Genomic DNA, 18,412 nt, shown 5'->3' with positions numbered 1-18,412 from the left:
TTCCAGTCCTTGCTCTGCTCCTCACCACGCCAACACCTGCTGCAGTACAGCAGGAGCTTTAAAAACACACTCAAACAGGAGGTTGCTTCACAGCAAAACCAAGAATGTAATGAATTTTTTATAATTCCTAGGAAAGGACTGGGTGAAGTGGCAGTAGATATCCTGTTAAACACCAGCCTGCACTCCCGGGAAAAGGTGACACCCAGGGCTCTCTGGCTTTTCCCTGGGGCTTTCACCTGTTCGGTGCTGGTTCCCAGTCTGCCCTTGTAGGCAGCTGCATTTGTTCTCCTGCCTGGACCCTTCCACTGCCACTTTTGGGGAAAGAAGAGAACATCTGCCAACATGTACCAGTTATAAATGCTATTTTAATAAAAATTCCATGAAACTAGAAGGGGTGAGTTTGTCTCTTTTGAGTAGCTGTAGCAGGTAATGCCAAGGGTGACCTCTCAATGAGGCCATGCCATGGGCAAAGGGCGACCTCTCCTGGCTTCTTTCGGAGTTTGTGAAAGCCAAACCTCCAGTAAAGGACTTAAAAAGATTTCTGCTACTCTGGCAGTGAACTGCTGGGAACGGTCCCAGCTTTGCACTAAAGCAACTCCTTTTATTTTAAGTTTCATTTATTGCAAACTGGGACCTGGGGCCTGGGAAACTGCCCCAAAAGCCTGTAAAGCACTGTAACCTGGAGTTAATTTGTGCATGTCTTGACTCCCAAGGTACCCTGGCTTTCTCACAAATGAGGTGGTCGAGGGTGCACTTCATTGTGAAACCAGACTTTATTACACTGCGCAGCTGAAAAAGAGCGATTTCTTCATAGTGGGCTAATGAAAGGAACCACATTCTGTACTGTTGACATGAAAAAGTTCCAATGTTGAGCTCAGAGCTGTTACCACAGGAATTCCTTTCCCAGCTCTCTATCGGTGCCTCTGTTCTCAGGGCTCAGGGCTGGAGCAGGGCTGTGCTCTACAGTGATGGCACAGCCTTGCTGCATGAGCGTCAGGGAGTTTCCAGCACTCTGGAAAATGTGCATTCATGGTGTGTTTCAGTGGCATTTGCAATAGGGAGTTACCAGGTACTGAGCTGCTTGTCTGAAAGTTCTAAAAATCCCAGTGCAAGATTGGAAATCCCTTCACTTACTGATAATTTATTCTAAAACATCCTTCTGTTCTTGGGGTCAGCAATGAGCCTCTTAAAACTACCGCTTATTAATTACTTCTTCTTTTAGCTTTTCTGCAAGCATCTTCCTCTTCTGGAGCAGCCTTTGCTTCTCTTCTGACATTTCCTAAAAACAGAGTGAAAGCAACACTGCAATGAGCAACCACCAGCCCCATCATGGATCAGAGGGATGGATGGGGCTCCTACCACCACCCTGCCCTCTCCCACTGCTCTGATCTGTGCTTTGGGAGCCCCAACTTCAGCTCCTGCTGAGCAATTGTCCTGAAAGTTCCCCAGTCACCAAGATTTGGAGCACCTTCTGAGCATAAGACAATGCACAGCAACTGTGAAAAATATTTGAGGCAATAGAAAATCTTTGGACTTTAGTTCACGCCCTTAAGTACTTGCTCTGTAGAGTGGTGATTTTTGGGTTTGAAACAGAGTAGTTACCAACTACATTGTTTTCTCATGTTTTCTAAGAAGGGTTTAAGGCCTTCAAGTACTTCCCTCTTTTTTGAGAGAGTTTTCAAGCATTTGCATAAGCAAAATAAAATCCCTGAGATTTGAGGAGCCCAAACAGTAGGTCACGGACTAGGAGCAAACTGGCATTTTATCCATTCATAAACTGAAGTTAATCAGGACGGTCTGGTGATGCTGAAGCCAACCAATGCCAACTTCATCACTGAAACTTCCAGCCCGAAGCTTCTGCGAAAGCAGTAACTTGGAAATATTTCCCGCCTTGTTCTTTTTAACCCATTCCCACTCTTCAGCAGCAGCATGGACACCTGCAGTAAAAGCACCTGTGGGTTTACATGAAAGTGCTTCACCTCTTTGGGAGGGGATTCCTTCTCCTTCTGATCAGTGCTTAGTGGTGTTACATTATTTCTTGACTCTTTCTTCGTAGCCAGCAACAGGTCTCGTTTTTTCTTTAGGTAATCCTCACGTTGCTTCAGCTGCTGCTTTTCAGTTTCTGATAAATCCTGGAGGAAAAAATTTAAAATTTTGAAATTAATTCTTTTGTGTCAATGTCCTGTGCAAGAAAAGTACATTTACATCCTATTTGCTTCCAAAATTACCAGTTGAAAACAAATCCAAGTTAGGCTTCAAGTCAGAGCTGTCGCCTAAGAAATTACCAAAGGACTGAATGCTGAATTCTACTCTGAAACAAGAAATCATAAGTTGAACTTTATGCTAATTAAGCTGTGAATAACATGAAAGTGTGTTAACATATTTGTTTAAAAAAAACCCCAAAATAACCCAAATCCACCTGATTAAAATAACAGAAATTTTGTATTTAAATATAATACTATTTTAAATATATATTCTACATGTAATTTTCTCTTTTTGCATTCTAGTTCTATGTTTGGCTTTTTCAAAATTTGTTTTTAACTTACAGATCCTTTCTCCCCAGCTTTCTGCACTGTGTTCTCTGAACCTTTCCCAGCAGACCTTTTCTTAGTGTCTTCTTTCCCCTTGGTACAAGAGGGCTGGAGTAAGTTTTCAGTTCCTCTTTGTACTGGACAAACTGGTTTGGAGTCTTCTTTTGTAGATTTATGAGATCCCTCTAAATAATTTTGCATAGAAAACAATTAGAAAGAATAGAAATACATGAGATAAAAATAATCAGAACAGAACATCATGGAATAGTAAAACATCCCATGTTGGAAGGCATTCCTGCAAGGCAAATACACTTTGCTCACAGCGTTATCCCAGCCAAGTTCTTAAAATCTTGATACAAGTGGACTCTTGAATCATTTAAAACCAGCATCATGTTGCCCACACAGCACTGCACTCCCCCTAAAATTACCTAATGGGCATTTCGTAGTTTCTTCAGAATCCTCAGCTCCCTCAGTGGATTCCTTAACTTTTACAGCTTCTCTTGAATCTCCTGGAATATTGTGGGTAACATCTGGAGCTTTGAGTTTAGCATGTGCCTTGAATTACAAAACAAATAAACCCAAGTGTTACATTTCCTGGCACTGTACCTCAGGTACTGAACTGTCCATACAAAGAAATCTCCCAGAAGAACTTCCAATTAAAACTGCATTGTTTACACTACAGACAATCCAACCCTTCTCTCAGAATTTCTGCCTAGAAACTGTCTGTGCTGTTGATCAACCGTGTCATTCATGTCAGAACCCCCATACCATTCATTTAAATATGAAATTATTTTGTGTTGAAACATTCTTCTAACAAAAAACTTATCACTGAACACTATCACCTTCTCTGGCCAGGTGAACTTGACTGGGGCTCTGCAATCTGGCTTGTTTATCAAGAATATTGATATTCTTGGTGGTCTGTAGAGATTTGGATAAAACCTGCCTGTTTTCCCAGTCAAGGGGAGGTTTATTGCCATGATTCCACAACCTGAACAGTCCCCATTACCATTCAGTTTCCTTTCTTTGTGGTTTACTCTGATGGACACTAAGGGATGGTATCTTGGAGAGGATTTCTGGGTTCTGTTGATTAGTTCTGTCTTGTGAACACTTAATTAATAACTACACTGTCTATCAAGTCATCCTGAAGGTAATTCCTATGGGATTATGAGTGCTGTCATCTCCAAGCAGCTTACACTTTGAAGGCTCTTTGATCCTGACAATATCAGCAATTCAGCTGCTCTCTGGATCTGAAATGCTGACACCCATTAGCAGGATTTCAGGATTCAGGTGCTGAGCAGGGAATGTGCTTCTTGTGGGATACTGCATTGATGGAACACATGACCTGGAAGGGATCTGGGCACAGCCAGGACAGAATATCAAGGGATTTCTTAATCATCCCCATAACTCATATACAAAGGTAAGATACTCACTTCTTCAGTCCTCTTTCTCTCTTGCTCTATTTCATACTCTTCCTTAGATTTTCTGAAACAATAAATATGAGTAAATACTCAAAACTCATTTCATGGCAGTGATTTTCAGGGAAATTTAACATTGCTTAAATATTTGAGGATTATCAAAGCAATTACAAGGTAATGTGAATTTGTCAGTATCTAAAATATTTCCATGACTTAAGTCTTAATAGAAATAAATAACTGGGATAAACACACAAGTGCCCACTGTCCTCAACTACCTTTGTGCTGAAATAATTGTGTAAGAATTTCCAGGACTTACCTACCCCTTTATTTAATTTGCTAATTTAAACACAGGAAGGGAAGTATTCCCAGAATCCAGAGGGAAAATAGCTTTATCAAATATAACCTGGATGGACTCATCTCCTATTATTTTGTGTCTGTGAACTGGGAGTGGGGGAGAATCTGCAGAAGTTATACTGGTCTCAAGCATCTCAGATCACACCAAGAGTTCTCACTCACTATTTCAATATTCCTGAGCACAGCCACTACCCAGCACCACTCATATTCCCTCAGCCTGGATGTTGACAAGAATATTCCTGTTATCTCTAAGATGACAGCCGTTTCCTGGAAAAGGCTGGAAGAGTCAGGTCCTATAGACCTGTATTTTAAAATAATATACAAAGTTGGACTGATTGATTTCTTACCTTAGAACCTCCCTGAGTATTTTCATTTCTTCCTGTTCAATTTCACTGAATACATCAGAACCCTCTGTCAAACACTCAGGCAATATACCTGGAAAAAAAACAAGATTTATTAATTATTCTAAGGAAAATTATTTTGTGCACCAGTTGGCAGAGAAGAAAAGAAAATTTAAAAAAAAAAAAAACCCTAACAAATGAAAATCACACTCACAAAGCCAAAGCCATGTAAACTGTTTCCAAAAAGATCCTAGAGGAAAACGTCCTAAATCCTGTTAGGAAAAGGCAAAGATTTCTGGCAATGAAAATTTTGACCTCAAAGGTTAAGCCAAATTCTGTATTGACCATTATGTGGCATTTCCTGTAGGCTGCAATTCAGCCATGGCCACCTGAACCACTCTCAAATGTAGCTGTTATATGAAAGGTGAAATTTAAAAATTATTCTCTGAAAAACACTCATACAGTAAGAAGTAAGTAAAATGAAAGACACAGAAGGAAGGAGTGAGATTAAAACCCTTTCAGAAGCATCAACAGAGCAGTGAAGTTTGGTGTGGATTATTTTTTCTTCATCTTCTTTTTCATGCATGTATGAGCATGATGAAGGCCTTAACTTGTACTTCCTGAATGGATTTTTCAGTGTGAATTGCACAGTAAGCACAGCAGATACTACAACATCCTTGCCATGCAGGGAGCAGAATTCCAGCTATTGATATTGCTCCTTTTGAGGAACTGCCCTAACTGCCTTAGCTCAGAAATGTCATTAAAATTCTGCAACAGAAAATTCAGTCAAGTTTCACAAAGAAATTCAGACAAACAGACCTGAAATATCTGTTAACTTTACAGTACAGACAGCTGCCACCAAGAGTGCAAGCCAAGGACTAAGTAATGAAATCTCTGTCCCAGTATCATCAGTAGGGTGTTTTCCTGTAACTTGAACTGGAGCAGAACTAGCATTCCACACTCATTTATGAATGGCTTAAGGAGTAATCAAAAGAATACTAAAAACCTTCATAGAATCCCACATTCATCACTTCTCACCATTTCTTTCTTTGATGATTCGAATCGCTTGCAGTTGCATTTCAATATTTTTCTGTACCATCATTTTTTTAAACAGTCTAAAATCTTCTGCTGCCAACACTGTTTGCAGAATGGCCTGTGGGAGGAAAGATATGCACAAAATTAAACCCCCACAGAAATCCTAACCAGCTCAGTCTGTTTGAAATTAGCTGGATTTTTCAATTCTGAGGAGCATGTTTTTAATAATTATATTTCATTCTCCTATCTGTCTGTTTTTCCAGATATACAAGAAGAGCTCATGGTCAAGAAAATAACTTGGAGGGTTATGTCTTTAGATCAACATGTCTGCAATAACATTATGACAATATTATAATATTATGACAAAATTGGGTTTCCCAGTGTAAGTTTACAGCTGCAGTTCAATTGAAAACGACAATTTCACCATTAAAACTTTTCCAAGTTTCATCTCCTGCCAGCTGTGTTAGGGAAAACATCAAGCTGAGAATGAAATCCATATATTCCTTAATGAAAGCAAATACCTGGGAGGTGTGGGTCTTTGCAAGAGGAGAAGAAAAAGCTTCTTGAAATTTCTCCTCATTAATTCCAACTTCTTTAAGGTAGTCCTCTAGTAATCTCTCCACCTGTAAGAAAGTATAAGCCTTAGCTTCTAAGGTTTTTCCCTGAGAATCAGAGGAATTGATTGTCTATTCTTTTCTGCTGATGTGGTTTATAAACTCAAAGGAAAATCACTAAATAGCGTAACTGACTTTTCTGATTTCAAGCTTTATTGGCTTTCATGCACTGTTCAAAATGAGCATTTTTATTGCTAAATTTGATGATTCCTTAACATATCTTCTCCAATTTCCAGGACTCTCACTCGTGTACCTTTTCCCCAGATTCCGTGCTAGTATTCCTCATGGTTATTTTTCATGAAAATAAAAGGCTTTTTACCAGTCTATGCCTGAAAGCCTTAAGGGTCAGAGCAGAAATGAATGTTGGTTTGTATTTATTCAATCAAAGCTTTTTAGTATCATGTATTTCCCAGCCTCATTACAGAAAGTGTTAGAAATCTGCAAGTACTATTTGATAGGTATTTAAGCTTCAAAAATTTCCTGTCATTTTTTCTGATAATTGAAAGATAATTCAAAAGATTTCCCAGACTCATTGGTGAACAAAATACAAGTTGTGAGTGTTCTCAGACATCCTGCTGGTTGTCGTTTTCACCTGATAGAAAATAACATTATCGAGCTTGTAAATACAATCTTGAAGCTTGTGGATATATTAATTTTAATGATGAATATATAAAACGGCCTAAGAGCTATGAGTGCGTCACAATTTCTTTTCTATGTACCTAGTCTTTAGGTATATAAATACACATGACATCTACAACTCACAGGATTTCTAAATAACATTTGGAAAATTACTAAATAACAATAATAACCCAATTAGAAGTTCATATAAATACTAATTTAAATAACATTTTAAATTCTTTTTCTTAGAAATTTACCACAGATAGTGAATAATGCTCACCAGAGCTTGGTACTCCTGATAAATTTCTGTGTAAGACAACTTGCTTTCTTCTTCATCATCAAAAACTGAGGAAGGGGAAGAAGTAACATTTTGCAGTCAGTGTACAAACCACCACAAATTAACTTACACCCTAAACAGCAAGATTAACCTTTACAGGGTAATATATTTAATCAATGAAAATATAGGCCATGATTTATAAAAGTCCTGTGTTTTTCCACACACTCAGGCTAAGTGTGTGCTTTTGATAACTGAAAGTAATTAAGCTCCATAATTTAATATTGGGAAAATGTATCTTCATAATAGACTTGTAAGCAAGTTGAGGATTCAGCAGATACATTCACTAAAAGGTAAGTTTTAATATAAGAACTACCCCCTATGATTCTGTGTAAGGTTGTTCTTTGGTGGCAGATGACAGATCCGGAAGGCAGATCAGGCAGGAAATTTCTCACTCTCCATGTATTTACATGGAAGATGTATTTATTAATGACTTAAACCATTTTTTAAATGTCATTCACATAGTGAGAAGCCAAGGTGATACAGGAAAATGAGTCCCTGCCTGCAAAACCAGATAAACCCAAAGAGGAAATGTGGTGCAGTTAAGTGATATTTTAATTAAATCTATGTCATTTATGAAAAATGGACATTCCTATACTAAAGTCCATATTAATCATATTTATGTAAATTCACATCAAAATCCGTAACTGGAACTACGCAAGCTCATGATCTCTATGCTGCAGAATATCTGGAAGAAGCTGAGAATAAGAGGAACTGAAAACTAAGGGGTGGGGGGGTGGTAATTTACATTTTTTTCATGCCAACAACTAAGAGAGTAATGTAAAACCTGGCAATTAAAGCAAAGGCTTAGAAATAAGTCTGCCTCAATCCCCTTCAATATTAGCCACTTGGACAAGTCACTTGCCAGGAACATTCTTTGAAGTCATTTGAAGAATGGAAATTCTGCTTAAATTGGTGACCGAGTGTGATTTATTCTTCATGTACATGTGACATCTCTGATGGTAGTGATGCCGTGGAACCAGTGCAACCTTCTCACAAATTCAGAGTGACTTTTTGAAGGCATCCAACATCTTTCCCAGCTGTGACAGCCCTGAGGCCACATCACTCCAGACCTGGACACAGTGTGATCTGAGGTGGCACTTCCTAAAGCAGCATCACTTTCTAACACAGAAGTGCAATAACAGAAATCCAATTACACATTTCAGGTCCCCCAAAAGCAGAGGAAAATCTGGTTTTTAATCATACTTTGGAAAACCAACATTGCTTGTGGGTTTTGCACAAGGCAAAATTTTTAATGAAGAAATTAAAATAAAAGGCTTACAAATATCGAGGATTAAATTCAAATGGTAGGGAAGGTATTATAGATATCAGTTCTATGCAACCACCATATTACTAAACTTGACAAGTGAAGACACTTGACAGCCTCTGTTGTCTCCTCCTGGCTGGGAATTGCTAGCAGCTATTGCAGACCCCAACTTTCATTTTGGCTTCTCTGTCCCTTTTCCCCCCACCCTTCCTGCCCTGGGAATCCCAAGCACAGGGATGTCACCCCTTGGTGACAGCCGGCCTGGCACTGCCAAGGCAATGTTCCTCCTGCAGAGCAGAGTGTGAAGCTGGCACACTCTGTCCCTGGGCTCGGGACACAACGGGATGAAGTTCAGTGCCAAGTAAAGCCAGCTGCAGTCAGCATCTCCTCTCATCTAAGTGGCTTTAAGGACTACTTGGAACAGAGACCTTGGATTTCCTTGAGTCAGGGCTTCTGAATCACGTAGTCATTATTCCTTAAGGTTTTGGCACGGCCTTTGGTCACCCACCAGGAATAAAAATCTAAAGAATCACAGTATGAAGACAAGACAGGGGACATAGATGTCCGGGGAGACACTCATTATCTTGTTAAAACTGAAAATCTTGGCTAGGACCCCTCAGATGGAATAATACACACCAGTCTATTTAATTTCAGTTTGACGTAAAAGCAAGTTAATCAATCGATAAGAAATTAATCAAGTTCCCAGAAAGAGGGAGGGAGAGAAGCAAACACTTACTAGCAGATATAAAACCATTACAATAAGTTTACAAGTTGAAGTGCAAGGACTTGGCCAAAGTAACTACAGTTATAAAATGAATTCCTCACATATTGACTACCAAAATCTGAAGTGTATTTTTGAGAAGTCACAAACTATTGTTCAGTTAATCAGAATGTTCTTAATTTGCTAGACCAGCCCAAAATCAAATGTTTTGGGAATGCAAAGGACTCTGCCCTGACACAGTATGTCAGTACAAAACCAGCACTGGAATCAGCCCAGCAGGAAGTGACCATCACGAGCCTGCCTCACACTTGGTGGAAATTTACAGCGATTCCACAAATCTTCTTAGTGTCAGTAAATTCCCCTCAACCTCCTAAGGAGAAGGGATCATTGCTCCTGAGAGGGATAAATCAATTCCCTCGATAGCTAAACCTTTGCAAGACAACCAGAATGTTAGGTCCACCCCAAGTTTAGGCAGACTTCCCAGGACAAAGCTTCCAGTCTAGGCTTCTCTAGCCCTTCCTAGCTGTGAAGGCTCCAGGAGCTCTCCCTTTCTCTTTTCCCAGTTTTAAGAGGGAAAGGCATACGGACTCATGACAATCATGCCTCGTGCAAAGTTGGGGGGGGGGGATAGAAACGATTCAGGGAGAAACTGAGAAGCAATCTTTTTCCAAGAATCACAAACAAAAGCTGCCTTTGTTTTTCCTAAGGGCTTAGGCACAGCTTTCAGACCTGCCCAAATTGTCATTACTTTGCTACTGTAAGGATCCAGGTGTTTTTTGGCAGCAGAAGTTGTTCTGTAAGCCGAAGTAATTTAGCCAAATCTCTGCATCAGAGAGTCTATTTCCTCCTTTCCTCTCTGCAGATACAAACGTGCACAGGCCTCCCCTGGCCACAGGGCAATCCTGGCCCCTCCTCACTGTCTGTACTTCCACTTTACCCAGGCTGCTCCCCAAATTATGCCCTGATTATCTCACGAAGACAAAGGAAGAAATGGAGGTTTGAACTGGAGTTACTTCCAAGCTAAACTCACCCACAGGATCACCTACAAAACGTTGCCGGTGATCACTGACAGTTTTGACTAAAATTCAGGGATTTTCACCTCTTAACATTCACATAATTGCAGGAATTTAACTTTGAGCCTTCTCTTCCTCTGTTGCACTGACCGGATGGCGCTCTCGGTTGTCCAGACCAAATTCCTAAGGAAAGCTCCCGGCTCTGGGAGCGCTTTGGAGGCCGTGCCGGGGTCCGAGGCGCCGCAGCGTGCGGCGCTCACTCGGTATGAGCCGTAAGCTCACGCCATAATCCCAGGACGAGCTAATGGATGCAAATGGCACCTGCTGACACACGGCTGGCCCGGGGGACACGGCGGGCCCCGGGGAGCACCGGCAGGGAGCGCGGCCGGACGGCCAAGGGCGCTCCCGCCCGGCCCCGGGGCCGCAGGGCCGCCTCGCGCCCGGGACAGGCCCCGCCCGCGGGCCCGCGGCGCCCGCCCTGCCCCGCCTGGCGCCCCTCTCACCCTCGCAGTTGTGCTCCATGAACTCCAGGATGGGGATGGACCAGGCGGGCCCCCGCAGGAACCCGGCGATGGTGTCCACCACCCACTCCACGTCGTCCTCCTCTTCGGCCGCCATGGCCAGCGGCGCGGCCGCTATGGCAACCGGCGTCACGGGGTGGGTCCTGGGGCCGGGAGCCGCCCTCACGGCATTCCCGGGAAGCGCGGCGCGGCGCGGCGGGAAGCGCGGCTGGCGGCTGCAGCGGGCGGCGAGTAAGGGGCGGGCGGCAAAGGGAGGGTGGCTGGCAGCGGCCGCAGCGTCCCCGGCCGCCTGACACGCGGGTCCTGTACAACAATGGAAAGAAAAGAAATTAGTGCTTACGGTGATTGTTAGTGGCCAGTGTTGAGGGAAGTGGAGCGCGGGAACAGGCGGTTCAGGCAGGCTTCCCTCTGCCCGGGGATAGCCGGGATATGAGGGACGCGGCCCTGAGAAGCCGCCTTGCACTGGCCCTGTGCCTTCCGGAGATCCCCAGTTGTTCTAGCGCCTCTCACTCACACTTTCACAGTACAGTCCAGGTTGGGCTTACATATTTGAATTTTATTTTTAAAATATCCCAGATGATGGAAAATTCCTGTTATCCCCTATTTTATTATGCGCAGAATGCGGTGACATTGTGGAGCAAACAATAACATGTTCCTTGTCAGTTGTTGAAGGTGGTGCTCTCATTCTAATGTTAATAGCTCATCAGGCCTTCCTAAGAACACGGACAACTTGTAGTTTAGTAATCCTGCAAAAACCCTACAGTTTAGAATTAGGAAATAATTTACAAGGCAATGGGTAAGAAGGGTTACATTAACACTTAATAATTTAGGTATTTCTTAGGGCTGGTGATTGTGGTATATTCCTTTTCTCCACTAAAATTAAGGTAATTTCTCTCACTGTCCTCATCTTTTACACTGCTGACACACTGAAAAGTTTTTCCCAAAGTTTAAATGTATGTTCTTCCTAATACCGTGTTATAAATGAAAATTTATTCAGCCAAATTAAAAAATAAAAATAGTTTTATTTGCGGCCGAATTCTATCTAGCCAGCCAGAAAAAAAAAACACAGTGCCGAGCCCAGGGATTGACCCTGGGTGTGCAACAAAGAGGTCAGCCTCAGGATAGGTTTTTCCCCTATGCCCACACACTTCCATCCTGGCACAAGCGGTTTTCATAGGGAAAATTCCACCTGAGGCCAAGATTTCTGCAGTCGGTCTTTTCTTCTATTCAGAGTCCATATGTTAATAAGATTTTCTCTTTTGGAGATGTGGGAGAACAATTTGGTGTCCGGAGTTGTTGAATCCGAGATTTCCATGATATCCATCTCGGGTCATTCAGGCGATGATCAGCACCAGGGGTCCCCCCCCACCGCATCTCTCCAGACATGGCCCATCTCCTGGCGAGCTTACTTGTAAATCAGTTTCCAATATACATCCGGTCTAACAAGTATTTAACATTATATATGTTAATTATGTTTATTACCCATAACATACTGGATGATTGCTTGTCTTACTGGTACATGTCACTGGTAAGTAAAAAAAAAACAAAACAAAAACCCAAAAAACAAACCCCAAAAACCCCACCAAACCCAAAAAGAACCTCTTCATCCTTTTTGAAATATTTTAATGAGCACAAACAGTGGCAGTTCCAGTTCATTGCATCAGGATCAGGCTTGGTCTTGTTCAAGAGCTCTTGTAGTCTTAATGAGATTTTACCTGCACAAAGTTTCAGTGCTGGGTAAAGGCTAATTTATTTTCTCACTGTTTTTTCTCAAAGGTAACAATTCTATGCTCTCAGAACTGCAGAGAAGTAACTGATCATCATTTAAATAAGAATCTGCACTGGAAAAACTTCAGATTTTCCTTTTGCAGGCCACTTTTTTCACCATCAGCGCTTCGATTTCTGTAGCTGGTTTTGTGGTCGGAGAGCTTCAGCAATATGGCAGGATATTCACTTCCTATTTGTTGCATAAAAAGTTAAAGCATTTCATTACAGTTACAAGAAAAATTGCTGCAGCAATGAGTATGAGGAAATTCTGTCCTCTGCAATCAAATCCATTTTATCACCTCACAGGAAACCGCTGATGTGATCATATTCTGTCCATAGATGTCAGGGGAAACACTGGAGTTGGTGGTTTAGTTGTTAGCAATACAAAAGATGGAGCAGGAAATGCTCCCTTAGCTGAGTCACAAAAAGCATTTATTGCTTGATTTTCTGTCTGCTCTGAGCAAGTTGCTACTTCAGACATTCTGACATACATACAAATATATATATATATACACTCACACACTGACAGGCAAATTTTGTCAAGCCTTTCCAGTCTCTGTGTTCCACTGAATTCTTTATGCCAGTATCCAACTCTTCACATCCAGTGGGTTCCACTCACAAGCACAATAATAAAGTTTGAAATTCCAGAATCTTGAGACTATCTGACTTCTTTTTGCTGAATGCCATTTTTGATCTGTTGCTGAATTTAGAAATTTATTTATCTATTTATAAATAAAGAGGGAGGCAGATAAGCTTCTTAGCTAATGGCAGAGGTGGTTTTTACATCACTTCTAATTTCTTCAGTGTGGATAATTTTGTAGCTTTTGAGCAATTTAAAGGACACTGGCAAAAGTGCAATTATCAGATTAACAGTTAAACAGTATTATTTTTATTTACTCTTTTGTTTAGGCGTTAATTCTCCCATCCACCTAGTTTGTAATAGTCTTACTACTGCAACAGCTATAAATATTTTTACCTTAGTAAACTTAATGCAACTTTTCCAATTTGTTTTTATAAATTTTAGTTTGGGAGGGATTTTTTCTAATAAATCTGACCTCAAAGAGAACATCGAGCTCAAGCTTCTGAAAACCTGTGGTGCAAAGGCCTTTTCTTTCAGTCCAGTAGACAGAATTAAATGTGATTTCTGTATAAAAGGTTGAAAATTAAAACACTAATCACTTCAGGCTCATTTATTGTGGAGATTTTTTATTAAGTGTGTTATACTTAAGGGACTTCACTGCACTTTAGTCAAAGCTAAACTAGGAGAGAAATTGGTTCTGAGCAATGCAGACACACTGAAGAAGTGCCTAAAGTCAAGTAAGGAATTGTGAGTTATCTTCGTTTTCTTCCCCTCTGGGATATTGAGCTCCTGCTGGAACTTCTAAAGATCTTCCTATTTAGGTCATTTTCTTTCATTTTATAAAACTGTTCTTTTCTCTTGTGACTTGAAGGTTTTATACAAATGTAAGGCTGTTTCACAGAATCCATTCTGCCTGAGAGGCCATTCCTAATGTAATTATCCAATAATAAGCATATGCCATTGCCTTTTCTACAATAATGCTTCTTAGCTAAATTATCTAATCTTAAAAGCATCTCAAGTGTCCAACATCTAATGCATTCTCTTTATAGCTTGTGAAAAAAAGAGACACTAGAACTACAAAAATATTATTTCTTCTATTTTTAATATTTTTTTCATTTATATACTTGCCACAAACCATGTACATTTTACTCACACATTTATCTGAAAGTCTATCGATACACCTGATTTCATATCTTTTCCTGAAGCAAATTTTGTTGTTTATTTAGCAACAATAGGATTCATTCCCATATACACTTTTCATAGGGATTTTCTCCACACACATTGACCTGGTGTTCTAGTAATTGCTGCAGTGCTTTTACCATTGCTTTTTCTGTGGTGTCTGCACCTCTTGAATTCCAAAAAGCCTGGTAACAGTTTAGATTTTTCTGTCCAATTTCAGCTGGTGGTTATTGATGGAAGATGAACTACAGCAAGGTGAAGCCTGTGGTTTGATCTGAAGTCAGTGAGTTTTGTTATTCTAATCTCTTCTGGCATGGAGTTCTGCAGCCATGAGCAGGTTAAAAAAGGAAAAAGAAAAAGCCCTGTGACCTTTCTTTGGAAGTGGAGAGTTTCAATGAACCAGAAAGATGGCATGTGTGGAGGATGAAATGGTATCAATAAGGGTATGAGATGGTTAGAAATAGTAAAATAATAAACTGCCTGGGCATTATAATAAGATGCATGGGCATTTTATTCATTGTGGAATAAGTGTGGGAGAAAGGTCAGGGAACATGGTTGCCACAAATCCATGATAATAATAGGTAAAAAAAGAAAAAATATAACCTTCAGTTTTGTATTGATTTTGGGGAAAGATCTTTATTTCTGAGCTTAGGAGACTTTCTATATAAGTCCAGCTTCTAACACCTTCAGCCAAGAGTCGTGAAAGCTATGTAGAAAGACTAAAACACACAAACACGTTTGTCTTTCTCTTCAGTTTTTACCACTGTGAGAATTGTGCATTTTTAATTTCTTTGTAGAACTTCCCTTAAAAAGGACTCCTCAGTATTAGGATTACTGATTAGTGTTACTTGGGGCTATGTGGAGAGTGGGACTTGAAGAGGTCTGAAGGCTGCCCAGCCTTGGAGTTTCCTCGACTGCACAGTGCAAGAGAGAATTTATTTGAGACGTGAGTTTGGTTTGAGTAATTTAGTGTTACCTCAGGGCTTGGCTTTCAAGACGGCATTTACAGACAAAATGCTGGTTCTGGGGGCTCTGGGGAAGAACTGGAGTTTGCATTTCTGAGTTTTATTACCCACATGTTTCAGTTGCCCCCAAGAACATTGGCTAATTGCATTGTATTGTTGATTATAAAAGGCAAAGAAAAATCCCAAGGAAAATTATACACTGGAGTGCCTCACAGAAACTGTGCTTTCTACTGCTGAAACAGAGAAATCAATTGGATGTACAAGAAAGAAATACTTCCATAGAGATACAGATGGAAGTGCTTTGTACAGAACCTCATCAGTCCTGTTTCATGGATTTCAGATGTATATGACTTGTAGCAAGTGAGATATTGGAAGAATGACACAAATTAAGTTAGCAGAGTACATCTACTGGAGAGCAGCAGTTTATCCCATGTTCCAGGGTGTGTTACCTGGCTCCCAGGTGCAGAAGGGACTCCACACTCTCAGCTCATGTGCTTGTTGTGCCAGTTCAATGTGATGGAGCCCCGTGTTCAGATGGCACAGGAGTGTCAGGGTGCTGAGATCTGAGCAGAGCCCATGAATTCCAGACCCCTCACTCCATCCCATTAACTATCCTCATTGATGCAATTGGCCTTCAAGCAACTTGCAGGTTTGGGGGGCACTGATCAATAAGGGGTTTTGCCACAGCAGCCAGCAGTGGGGAGAATAGAGGTGCTGCTGTGGTGCTGCTTCTTCCCTCTTGCTGTGGCATTGCCTTTTTATTTTCTAGGGTGCCATCTACTCAGGCTCATAGCAGAGGCTCTGTCTGGAACAGAGGAAGAGCTCTGGGGTGTGTTGGACGTGGCCAGGGGCTGCTGGGCTGTGTCTCTCTGTGTATCTGGATACAGCTGCCACACCAGTAGGTGTGACCTCAGGAAGGCATAAAAACCAGAGCTGTGAGATGAAGAGTGGAGCTTTTCACAGCTTCATAAAGAGGCTAAATGATAGCAGCATAAGCAGGGCTGCTTCTGTTCTTACTTGGAGGACACACTGTAGGATTCCAGTGTATGCATGGTTTTCATTAAGCTCTGTAACTTTTAATAGTTGATTTTTATGAAAGCACCATGAGTTATTTATTAAGTAGTTTGTATTTGTGGACTATGGGATTTTTACTTGTGCTTTAATGTTATGATGTAAAAAAAAAAAAAATTTGGCAACGATACTTTTATAAAATTTTTATTATCAAATGACACTGTGTGTAACTGTGGGTTATTTTGTGACTCAATCATGGATTACCTCACAGTGGAGCTCAAAGCTGGGGGCTGTCATTGCAGAGAACTTACTTCACCCTGCATGTCTTGCTCATGCTTTTTAACCTTGAAAACCTTGCCAAGTATATCAAGTGTATGAAACTTGTCACCAGTCTTTACAAAGGTGTGAACAAGCAGGCTAGTTCGATTTTGTAGGAAACTAAGACTGGGAATGAGGTAAAATGAGTACGACAAAAAATTGTGATTTCAAATTAGTTTGAAAATGGAAAACAGTATGAAGTTACCACTGCACAAAGCTTTTTGCCCTGGATTTTTCTGTCCAGTCCTAGTTCTACTTTCTGGAGAGGAGTAAAAGCCCCCCATGCTTTCAGCTGAAGGGCTCAAAAGTCAGCCATGAAGTTTTTTTTTCAATAGCCTGTGAGGAGAAAGGCTGACTGGACAGCCTTGGAGATAAACCACCATTCCCAATATGAAGGAGCTTCGGGGATCTTGGCAGACCAGGATTATCACCCCTTGTTTGTTGGTGGTTAGGGCTCTTGGAGTTTTATTGTCTTGGGGCTGGGGTTTTTGGAGGTGGGGTGGTGATTATGATGTCTTCTTAGCCAGTTGCTGGTACTGGCTCCTCAGAGCTCAGTGTCTGTTCAGAAGTGTTTGCCCTGATGTTTCTATGTGAGGTTTTATGGAGTTCTGCTGGTTTGCATATGCCCGCGGTGGGCTGGCAAACGGGGCTCTGAGGCTCACGGGGTGAAGCTAATCCATGCTTCTGCACTCTTGGCAGAAATCCTGGCAGGACTTTAGGCCATGAGGGAAGTTGGATGGAGGACAAGGGTCAGGGGGAGGTTGGAAATTGCATTTAAGACTCTGCTGGGAGTCTTAATGCTGGTAATGTGTTCACTGAGATAAAGTAGGAAAAGTGCTGATTGGGAAAGCTGACAAGAGACCAGCCAGATCCATTCTGGAGCTAGGGATCAAAAGGCTCCTTCCTGACACTTTGCTTGGCTGGACAGGCTTAGTTTATTATTTTAGAGCAAATAAGAAAGCAGCTCTGCATTGTGGTGCCAGAGTAGTAATAGAGCACTTCCTGTACTTGAAATTCAATTTTACATTCCCTGCAGAAATAAACATGATTTTTGCTGAAATAAATAGAGTTTAGCATGTTTGGTATTAATATTACTGGCTCCTTGCTGTTTGTATGCATTTTTGTGCCAGAATACTTTTATATGAGAAAAATATGTCCTGAAAGCTTTTGTAGGGATGAAACACCATACTTTTTACTTGGAAAATGCCTCCAGAAGGTCTCATGTGGTGTTGTGTATTAATCTGTAATAGGAGTGATTCAAACTGACCTTCACAAAGTGTTTAGCTGAGTGAGCACTTTCTGTGGTAGGGTTTTCATTTGTAAATCCAGGATGCCAGAGGGAATAAGGGATGGGAAAAAGAAGTACTTCCAGAGTAGCAAACTCTGAAGCTGAACTAACATGAAGGAATGAGATAAGGGAATTGTTGAGCAAAAGGTACAAATTAATTAAGTGGGTTTTTCTGCCAGGCCTTCACTATTCACCACATAACACATGAGTGAGGAGCTCTGACACTAAGTCAGGACAGGGAGCTTGGAAAGAGAAGGTGACAGTTCCTGACAGGCTGAGTGGTGATTGAGTTGGTTAGGAGAAGGTGACTGGAGATACATAGGGCAAGGGTTATTTTTTTTTTCCAGGTGCACAATGAGTGAAGTGTAAAGCTGCTGGCATACAGCCACAAGATAATCACCAGCATCTCAATTGCAGGTCTGCATCTTTGGGTGTGCACAGGAGTCAAGAGCTGGCAGATAAAAGGACTGAGAGATTTGTTATCAGGACCCATTCCAGCATTTGCTGCTCCTCAGGGCTCAGACAGTCCCTTGCATAAGG

At 41.2% G+C, this 18,412-nt stretch overlaps 1 protein-coding gene across 2 annotated transcripts; it reads right to left on the bottom strand.

Moving 5' to 3' along the window:
• Nucleotides 1-754: 754 nt before the first annotated feature.
• On the bottom strand, nucleotides 755-10,953 carry CFAP36 (cilia and flagella associated protein 36). 2 transcript variants are annotated; one of them, XM_012572218.5, is made up of 10 exons: nucleotides 10,747-10,953; nucleotides 7,189-7,253; nucleotides 6,198-6,299; nucleotides 5,680-5,794; nucleotides 4,648-4,735; nucleotides 3,962-4,013; nucleotides 2,960-3,086; nucleotides 2,547-2,716; nucleotides 1,980-2,132; nucleotides 755-1,279 (listed from the first exon to the last, which is right to left on the bottom strand). In XM_012572218.5, the coding sequence occupies exons 1-10, from the start codon at nucleotides 10,859-10,861 to the stop codon at nucleotides 1,193-1,195; spliced, it is 1,074 nt and encodes a 357-aa protein (XP_012427672.4). In that variant the 5' UTR covers nucleotides 10,862-10,953; the 3' UTR covers nucleotides 755-1,192.
• Nucleotides 10,954-18,412: the final 7,459 nt, after the last annotated feature.

The sequence above is a fragment of the Taeniopygia guttata genome, chromosome 3 (assembly GCF_048771995.1).
Source record: "Taeniopygia guttata chromosome 3, bTaeGut7.mat, whole genome shotgun sequence".
NCBI lineage: Eukaryota > Metazoa > Chordata > Aves > Passeriformes > Estrildidae > Taeniopygia > Taeniopygia guttata.
Note: the sequence above shows the minus strand (reverse complement) of the source record. Positions and strands in the feature narration are given on the sequence as shown.